Source organism: Aegilops tauschii, chromosome 6 (genome assembly GCF_002575655.3).
Source record: "Aegilops tauschii subsp. strangulata cultivar AL8/78 chromosome 6, Aet v6.0, whole genome shotgun sequence".
Classification (NCBI taxonomy): Eukaryota; Viridiplantae; Streptophyta; class Magnoliopsida; order Poales; family Poaceae; genus Aegilops; species Aegilops tauschii.
Genome location: NC_053040.3, coordinates 420,564,413 through 420,573,590, shown reverse-complemented (window position 1 = coordinate 420,573,590; position 9,178 = coordinate 420,564,413). Strand labels below are relative to the sequence as shown.

The following is a 9,178-nucleotide window of genomic DNA, read 5'->3' as shown; positions in this document are numbered from 1 at the left end:
CTCCAGACGTGTGCGCTCAGCCAAAGTGGCCAGGCGCGCGGCCTCCAAGGCCCGAGCCTCGGAGGTCTCCCCGATGATGGGAGTGTGGAGCGCCTCCACATTACGACGATGCAGCTCATCCCTCTGCTGCGAAGTGAGGGCTTCGGGATGGTATTCCTCGTGACCATGCGACGAGCCGCCATCGCCATCGCCGCCGCCACCGCGACGGAAACCAGGAGGGCTGCACGGCGTGTCGACCATCAGGACTTCTGCCGCAGAGTCGTTGCTGTCGCACTCGGACAGAGTCTCGGCGGAACCAGTCGACAGGTCGAATAGTCCGTAGAGAGATTCGTCGGGCTCGATTGTCACGACTTGAGGGGTGGCCGACTAACGGGCACCGCATGCTTTACCCACCGCTGAAGCCGCGATCGACCAGACCGCTTGCGAAGGCGAGCGGCGGGGAGCGAAGATTCTGTGGGGGCCGACCGATACTGGGCCGACGGCTGCCGCAGAAGGACGCCACGGACACATGCGCGAAAGTGCATCGCCCCGCGGACGGGGAGTGTCTCGACGTCGAGGGGGGCCTCCTGGAGCCAAGCGGAGTCGTCGGCGATGAACACGAGCGCGCCGAGACGGATCTCGCGGCCCTCAGCCAAACCGCCGCCAGAAACCATGATGATGGAGATAGGAGAAATTGCAACCTCACCGGAAGTCGCTAAGACACCTGCCCCACGATGGGCGCCAACTGTCGTGGGAGTAAGTCTTGATAGTAGAATAGGGGGTACGTAGGAGGAGGCAAGATCCTAGCTACGGCAAGGTTGTGCACGCAAGATTTACGAGTTCAGGCCCTTTTCGGAGGAAGTAACAGCCCTACGTCTCGGTGCCCGGAGGCTTGATCGACTGGATTATGCGTGAGAGTTACAGGGGTGCGAACCCTTGTGCCAGTGGAGGGGGGTGGCTTATATAGAGTGCGCTAGGACCCCAGCCAGCCCACGTTACAAAGGGTTCAATGTATATTAAGGCAGAGCGTTATTGATAACGTCAATAGTAAAGAGGTATAAATGATTTTTAAGACTATAGAGTGAATGACCGACCGTAGCCATCTTGAGTGACGTTAGGTCTTCTACATTCCGAGTGGTTTCTCTAATCGTCGAGTGACTTTATCTTGGTCGAATGGAATTGGGGTATCCAAGTGAGGTTGAAGGTCAAGTGGATTGCACTCCTTGATGAACTCAGTCGGTTTCTCTTCTTGTGCTTTGAACGCCTTTGACTCTAGGGCAGTGTCCTTGAGTAGGGCGTCCAGGTCAGGCCTATGACCCTACCCTACGTACATGTCATCGGCAGATTACTTGTCAGCGAATGGCCAGGAGCGATATTTAACTCTTTGTTTCCCCAAGCTGCCACATGAGCGATTTCGACAAACACTCCTCATTGCTATTAACATTTACATGCCGCACATAGAATTTTTGTTTACAAAGTTTTGGATCTGAAATCCCACAAGTGATCCTATAAGGACAAAGAAGCAGAACACTACGGTAACTGGGCTGCATTGGCAGGATAATGCAACTGTGTAACCAATCTTGTAGTGTTACTGTCAAGTATAGCAAATCCCTTTTCTCATAAAAAAAAGTATAGCAAATCCCATATGCTAGCTCAGTGAAACCCTCTGGTTTTATGTGCTATTTACTCACGTTAGGGATGGGCATCTGCTAAGCTGGATTCTACCCAGTAGCTCTAGAGAACTTGGATTGGATAAACAGTTATATCGACCAAGTAGTTCCACCCGAAGTTATCACATTTTCCCGCAAAAATAAGGTCACTTCCACACTATATCACCCAAAAACTTGAGAGCAGGAACTCCTCTAATTTCCATGTCCACGAGAGGTGCTTGCATTATGTTCAATCCCATCAACTCTGGATCACTCTTTATCATATCCAAAGCACGTGCTTGATCCTGCATGAAACAAAATGCATAAGCTGCCCTTGCACATTGGTGGTTTCTACAAGCAGATCATTAGGTGAAGATCCAAATGATTAGTAGTGTCAATTGTCTACTGTACCTTTCTTTTTATAGCACAAAATTTACAGTCTGATGATGAAGGTGGTAGAACTTGGTTAACAATGAGTCTCCTTACAGGAACACTTTCCTTTTGCAAGGAAGAATGTAATCTTGCTGATTCACTGATTGCCATGACCTGAAAATGGCAAAAAAAAATAGGGTAACTATTATTACTGAGACATATAAGTACAGAAGGGGCTGCGGAGGTGATGAGAAAATGTACCGTTGGAATCGTCACGATTATAAATTCAGTCGATTCTGTGTCACGGAAAAGCTCTCGCACCTTGACCATCCTTTCTCTGAGTTGCTCCAATTTGTTCGCCTTGAGAGGGAGAATAATGAGTTCAAAGTTTTAAACACCAACCTGGTGAATTAACAAATACATTCCAGTTTAACAGAGGAACTGAACAAGGAACTTACTGCATCCTGCTGTTGAACTTCTTGTCCAAATACTGATTTAATAGCTGATGTTGCTGAAGCAATCTTGCTCCTAAGCTGGATGGCAGGAAAAATTAAATTAGTATAAAAAACATCAGCTAGATGGAATATAGCTATTTGTCACGGGATTTAAAGAACTTCAAGTGAAATACTTGTTAAAGTTCCAAAGGAACTGGATGGAATAGACAAAACAATATACGAATACTTAGGGCTTGTTTGGGACTCCTCCGCTTCACCAAAATCAGTTTCACTCCACCAAATCCACTTTGGAGCAGTTTCATACAGAAGTTGTAGTACTACCAAAGAGAATGTTTGGTTTCCATCTAGCTTCAGCTTCAAGAATGGGAAATTTGGTGGAAATGATCTATTCGATTGGATGAGAGGGGATAAACGAAGGGGTATCCACTTACGGGTGGCAGTGGTGGGTAATTTCCCCCCAACTCCAGCTTCTAGAGTTTTCTGGAGCACCCCCTGAAGAGCTTCATAAAAAACTAGGAGTTGCACCCCAGATTCTAGTTTTTTTGCGGAGCGGCATATCGTGGAGCTACCCCGTTTGACTTGTATTTTCTGGAGCGGAGCTGAATTTGAAGGAGCAGAGCAGTCCCAACTGGCCCTTAATATTCATGTTATTTGGACATATGAAGCAGGTGAAGGGGAAATTTCTGAGGTCTGGTAACCATAACTGACAAAATGCTAGACCTCACTTAACACTGTAAAACAATTGAAACATAGTACTAAACAGATGAATATTTAAGACCCAATTTCACAAGTTAACATAAAGGCACAATGCAAAGTTGCACAAACAAGCACAAATGAGCAAAGGGTACAGCAGCAGCAATGCATTGGCTTCTACTATTGTTTATCCAGCAGAATAACAGAAGAGATATGGCAAACAATTTTGGTAACACGAAATAAGTTGACCTTTTCTTCATTCAGCCATTTAATATGCGGTCTGGGCCTCGCATCTTAACATGATAGCACATCACACTAAAGACAATAGTACCTTCAAAATCTTCCCAATGGATGCATCAAGGAAGTCTGGCAAAGATAATAACCGGAGTGTATGGCCCTGTCAACAGGTGAGGCAAATCATAATGTGATTGTCAAGAGTCAACTTTGAATTCACAGAGATATGGTCATTACCGTAGGAGCAGTGTCAAATACAATGCGGCTAAACATGCTATACTCCGGTGCTTCGAGGAATTGTATAACCTGAGGTGGCATGTAAATAGGAAATCACAAGCTAGAGCTAGAAGAAACAAGCGAAGTAGGGAGACTATAAGCCCGGAGCCATCTCTTTTTACCTTTGAAATTGCTATTGCTTCATCCAATCCTGGTGGTGGTGTGTCCAATAACTCGCCCAGTTTTAACTCCCCAAGCTGTATTTAACAAAGAATAAAGATGATAATTATAAAACAGAAGCTGGACAGAGCAATTCAGGCTAATAACAATCAAGAGAACACCTACGACTGAACGTAATGGACATGGAATGATGTATTGTTAGCAAAAGTAGCCAGAAATATTGCCATGTACCTGATCAGCAAGAATCCCTAGGCCCATGCCATCCATGAAATCTTTTACCCCGGTCCCTCCATTCTTTTGGTTTATTGTCCGAAACTCTTCACGAGACTTCTCAGGATTTATCTGTGCCAGAATCGCAAAATGCAACATTCAAGCCATGCAATTCTAGATTCTAGACCAAGTGGTACACACGATTAAACCAGCCCTCCACTACTTGTGAATCCACAGAACTAAACCCTTGTGATCCCTGAATCTTTTCTCAAATTTAACAGTTGTGTTCCATGATATTAAAATTGAAATGGTTTTAATGAGTTAGTCCTGTTAACACTGCATCAATCAATAAAAAAAAGATACCACATATGCAAACTTTTCAAGGGCAATCGATGGTAGAAGTTGGCTGAATTGTTAGAGTATACTTGAACTATTGGCACAACACAAAACAGTAGCACTCCAATGTAGTATTTATTAATTATTAGCATAGGGGTGTCAGATAGACTGTCTTCGGCGCTGTTGACATACCAATGTAACTCACCTCAAGCGCAAACAATGGCGAATCAGTACCTTCGACAGGCGCGAGAGCCCCGCCAGTCAAATCCTAAAACACGCAGCCAGGGGCAATGTTACAAATACATCAGGAGTACAAACCCAGAGCGAACTCACTGAAGAGCTGGAGGCTGGTGGGTGACCTGTGCAAACGAATCGCTCAGGGAGTGCGCGGGGTCGGTGGAGACGACGAGGGTGGGGTGGCCGCTGTTGGCGAAGCGCACGGCCAGCGACGCCGCGCAGCTCGTCTTCCCGACGCCCCCCTTCCCGCCGAGCATGTAGTACCGCCGCGTCGTGCGGGCCACCATCTCCTCGAACCCCAGCTCCTCGGCCCCCTCCTTCGCGGACGGGGCGGCCTCCGCAGCGGCCGAGGCGCGCAGGCGCAGCGGCGCGTAGCGGAGGGGGCGCCTTAACGGGAGGCGCGCGGAGCGGGCGGCGCGCGCGGGCGCCGCCAGGGAGAGGCGGTGCGCCGCGGCGTGGAGGTGCGGAGGGGCGGTCGCGAGCATCGTGGATGAGGGTTCGTCTGTTCGGGTTTCTCTTCTCCGCTTCTGATTGATTTCTGGCGAGTGAGGACGACGACTCGACGAGGCCGGTCTCTCGCAGCAGCGCGGAGGAGCACGGTGCCACCGTCTGCCACGCCGCCTCCGCCCGCGAGGCAGCCCAACCCCGCCCGGCCCGTCTGTGCTTGCCAACCCATCACGTCTTCAACGAGTCAGCTGGCCCATCTAAACCGAACCATGCATGGGGAACATTTCCCGAAATCACTATTTGATATTTTTTTACGAATAATCACTATTTGGTATTTGAGGCTTCAAAGACCACTCTCACCTCGTCATGTGCGCCACTTGTTACAATCTGAGAGTTTTCTCTTTTTTATATAACTGTTTATTCAAAATGTTTTATCTCTAAAACCATGTGTCCAAATCTCGAACCGTTTTCACCGTTGGATTTCTCGCGTCGAGATCTTCAAAACTAGATCCCATGTTGACAGGTTTTGACGAACTTTTCTTTAAAAAACGGACGAAAAAATCAAACCGGGAGCACGTTTTTTTTCTTTCTGGTAGCCGTTTCCGAGAGGCACGTCTGTGCCTCTCGCGGAAGCAAATCCGTGCCTCTCACAAAAAGAGAAAACGCATTTTTTCTGTTTCCGAGAGGCACGGCCGTGCCTCTCGCGAAAGCAAAACCGTGCCTCTCACGAAAGGAGAAAAAACACGTTTTTTTTCGTTTCTGAGAGGCACGGCCGTGCCTCTCGCAAAAGCAAAACCGTGCCTCTCACAGAAGAAATAAAAAAGAGAAAACACGTTTTTTTATTCCAAGAGGCACGGTGCCTTTCACGGAAAAAAAAAATAGAAAACACATCTTTTTCCCTTTCCGAGAGGCACGGCCATGCCTCTCGTGGAAGCAAAAGCGTGCCTCTCACGGAAGAAAGAAAAAAGAAAAATAAGTTTTTTTGTGCAATTTTTTAAATTTTTTTGAAAAGCTAGAAAAGACCGATGAAAAACCGAAAAGTCAAAAATACCGGGAAAAACCCATATAAAAAGCCAAAAACGTGTGGAAAAAATAAAATAAAAATCCGAAGGGAGCGTCCAGAGCGCGACACGTGGCGGCGGTGACGCGCTCTCAGCCACTCCAAGTGGTCGTCAGAGGCTCCCGAAGGAGCACTCGCAAACTAGTTACTCTCAGCATTTCCTATTCGGCGCCTTCAGCAGCATTTGCTATTTAGGGCCTTCAGCGTCGGATATAGCCTATTCTACACACTGGCGCACACCCCGCCTCCAGCCAGGGCTAGGCCCATTTAAATTTTATTTTTGTTTCTTTAAATTTAATAGAAAAGGCATACATGGGATTCGATAACCACCTGGCTACACAACTGATCGCGATAACCACCTGGGACACATCACCTTCCATTGCTACATACTGTTCTTTCCTTCTTTTGTTGTTTGTCAACTTGTAACACTAAAACCATGCAAAAAAACTTGTAACACTTAAAATAGGTCTTTTCTCGACCATTTTTTTCTTTTTTTCTTTTTAGATTTCTATATATTTTCCTCCTTTTCCTTTTCCTTTTCCTTTTTATCATTTTACTTTTTCAAAATGCACGAAACTTTTTCAAAACGAACGAACTTTTTCCAAATTTGTGAAAACAAATTCAAAATCGATGAGCTTTTTTATAAAATTGATGAAGTTTTTAAAATTTAATGAACTGTTTTTTAAAAATTGAATAATTTTTTCCAAATTAGTAATTTTTCCAATATTGATGAACTTTTTTTCAATTGATAGAAAAACAAAATTGATGAAATTTTCGAAAATTCCGATTTTTTTAAAATATATATGAACTTTGCAGAAAAACAATCTTTTTTGAATACATGAACTTTTTACAATTTAGTGAACTTTTTTTAATACGCGAACTTCTTTTGCATGTTTATGAACTTTGTTTGAAATCTATGAACTTTCGAATTTGATTCACATTTTGTTCAAAAATGCAAGTTTTCCAAAAAAATTGCACTTCAAAAATCTAAGTGCTATAGTAAAATGTACAGTCTAATGTGTAGTAAATAACGCGGCTACGGTTGTTCTTAATGGGTCCGCATTGTGACTAGTCACTAGCATTTAGTAGCTCTAGTGGTTAGCCAGACACCTACATGAGTACAATGGTGCAAGACCGATTCCTTGTCGAGAGCCATTTTGGGGGGTATTTTTCATGCTGTGTGTTCGTGCGCCAACCCACCAGACGCTACAGTGAGCGCCAGTTGCCTTACGCGGCAGTAAAGGCGCGGAATAGGAGGTCCCGCCTTCAGCGGCATAAAAGGGCAAAAGAGAAAGAGTTACACCCGGTCTAAAACCAGGTGGTGTTACTTTCCTGCTTCCACCTGAACCTGCTTGCAGGCCTTATAGAAAAGTCTTGTATAAGATAACTAGCTTTCCATTTCTTTGAGATTTACAAACGGGCGCACACAACCCTTTGCCTTGGGCCGGCCCATTTACAGTTTTATTTTCCCTTTCTGTAAAACCTTCAAAAAATGATCCAGACAAGATTCAAACTCGGTACTTGTAGGCTTAGTACAACCGCGGTAACCAACTGGATAACTCTTCAAATGTCACAATAAGCAACATGAACCTGTTTTGGTTTTTCTTTTGGCCACTTTTCTTCTATTTTTTCTTTTTTAAAATTCATGAGCTTTTATTCAAACCGACCAACTTTTTTCAATATGTGAATATTTTTAAAAAATTGATGAACATCTCTTTTGAAATTTGATGAATGTTTTCCAAATTTGTGAACTTTAAAAAATGCTGTTTTTAAAAAATCCGATGTCATTTTTTTTCAAAATCAATGTTTAAAAATTGATGATTTTTTTGGAAATTTGTGAACTTTTTCAAGGTTTGATGAACTTTTTCGAATAAAACAAATTTTTGAAATTATTTTTTTAAATGGAAATCTAAACTACACAGTAAACGGTACTATGTAATAAATAGTGGGGTTACAGTGGTTCTTAAAATGTTTGGGTTGCTATCAGTCACTAGCATTTAGAAGCTCTAGTGTTTTTTTGGAGGGGGGGGGGGGATGGACTTTTGATGTGGTCATCTTCAATCAACGTAGTACAACGAGCACGAGAGATAATAAAAAGTTACATCCTGAACCATAGACTATCTAGCGACGATTACAAGCACCGAAGTGAGCTGAAGTCGTGCTACCGTCATCATCCCTCCCATGTTGAAGTCAGGCAAACCTTATTGTAATAGACAGTCGGAGGTGATGGGTGCGCCATCTATCATTTACCCGTCAAGTGGCGCAGAAGGCGCTAAATAGGGCTCGGGGCATACGGGCTAGACTAGGAAGCGTGGTACTGGCGCACAGACAGCAAGGCCTCCCTCCAATGCCGACCCAACCCAAACCAAACCACAAACTAGGCCATGCTGTATAAAGCCAACGGTTTAGGGGGTGTTTGGTTCAGGGACTTTTTAGTCCCAGAGACTAGAAAAAGTCCCTAAAAAGTCCATAGGAACCAAACGGGAGGGACTTTTTTTACAGGGACTAGAAAAAGACTCTACTAGAGAGTCTTTTTTGATTAGTCCCTGGGACTAGAAAAAGTCCTAGGACTTCTGAACCAAACACCCCCTTAATCTTGCCCCGCATCACAGAATGTTCTATTTTCCTTGTCGACGCCAAGCGAAGAAAACCGTCAATAGGGTGCAAAACACACAATCCAGAAAGGAAGGAAAAAAGGGGTACGAGACGCCTCACGCCTGCAAGCTCGAAAAAGAAAATGCACAAGTGCATGAATCTTCCAGCGCTCACTAGAGTCCGACCAGGGACACCCGTATCAACCGGCCGGCCGATCGGTAGCGGCTAAGAACGATCAACCAGTCCTTCTCGGCAAAATGGTAAAAAATATCCACCGCCGGGTGCCGCCACTCCGAGCGCAGCACGCATGCCCGCTGTCCGCCGCAAAATTACCGCGGTCCTTTCACCCATCGTCGCGTCCGGCGAGGGTTGGCCAGGCCGGCGGTGGCTTGCGCCCCGGAGCTTCCCCTCCCCATCACCCTGCATGCCCGGCCCGCCGACGCGCGAATTTCCACGGCGGGGAGGCGATCCACTTGTCCGCCCGGCCGGCTACTTGATCCACTTGCGTCCCATTC

The 9,178-nt window shown here is 45.5% G+C and overlaps 1 protein-coding gene across 1 annotated transcript; it reads right to left on the bottom strand.

Moving 5' to 3' along the window:
* Positions 1-1,391: 1,391 nt before the first annotated feature.
* Positions 1,392-5,186, bottom strand: LOC109757441 (ATPase GET3B). Its single transcript, XM_020316264.4, has 10 exons — positions 4,684-5,186; positions 4,530-4,592; positions 4,010-4,120; positions 3,781-3,855; positions 3,620-3,688; positions 3,480-3,545; positions 2,459-2,533; positions 2,262-2,360; positions 2,040-2,174; positions 1,392-1,933 (listed from the first exon to the last, which is right to left on the bottom strand). Exons 1-10 carry the CDS (start codon positions 5,044-5,046, stop codon positions 1,796-1,798), a joined length of 1,194 nt encoding a protein of 397 aa, XP_020171853.1. The 5' UTR covers positions 5,047-5,186; the 3' UTR covers positions 1,392-1,795.
* Positions 5,187-9,178: the final 3,992 nt, after the last annotated feature.

Excerpts from the sequence above, each read along its gene's own strand:
- LOC109757441 (XM_020316264.4), bottom strand. The coding sequence starts at position 5,046 with ATGCTCGCGACCGCCCCTCCGCACCTCCACGCCGCGGCGCACCGCCTC. Across the intron at positions 3,856-4,009 it reads TAGGGATTCTTGCTGATCAG|CTTGGGGAGTTAAAACTGGG; the intron begins GTACATGGCAAT and ends TGTTAAATACAG. Across the intron at positions 2,534-3,479 it reads CCATTGGGAAGATTTTGAAG|CTTAGGAGCAAGATTGCTTC; the intron begins GTACTATTGTCT and ends CCTGCCATCCAG.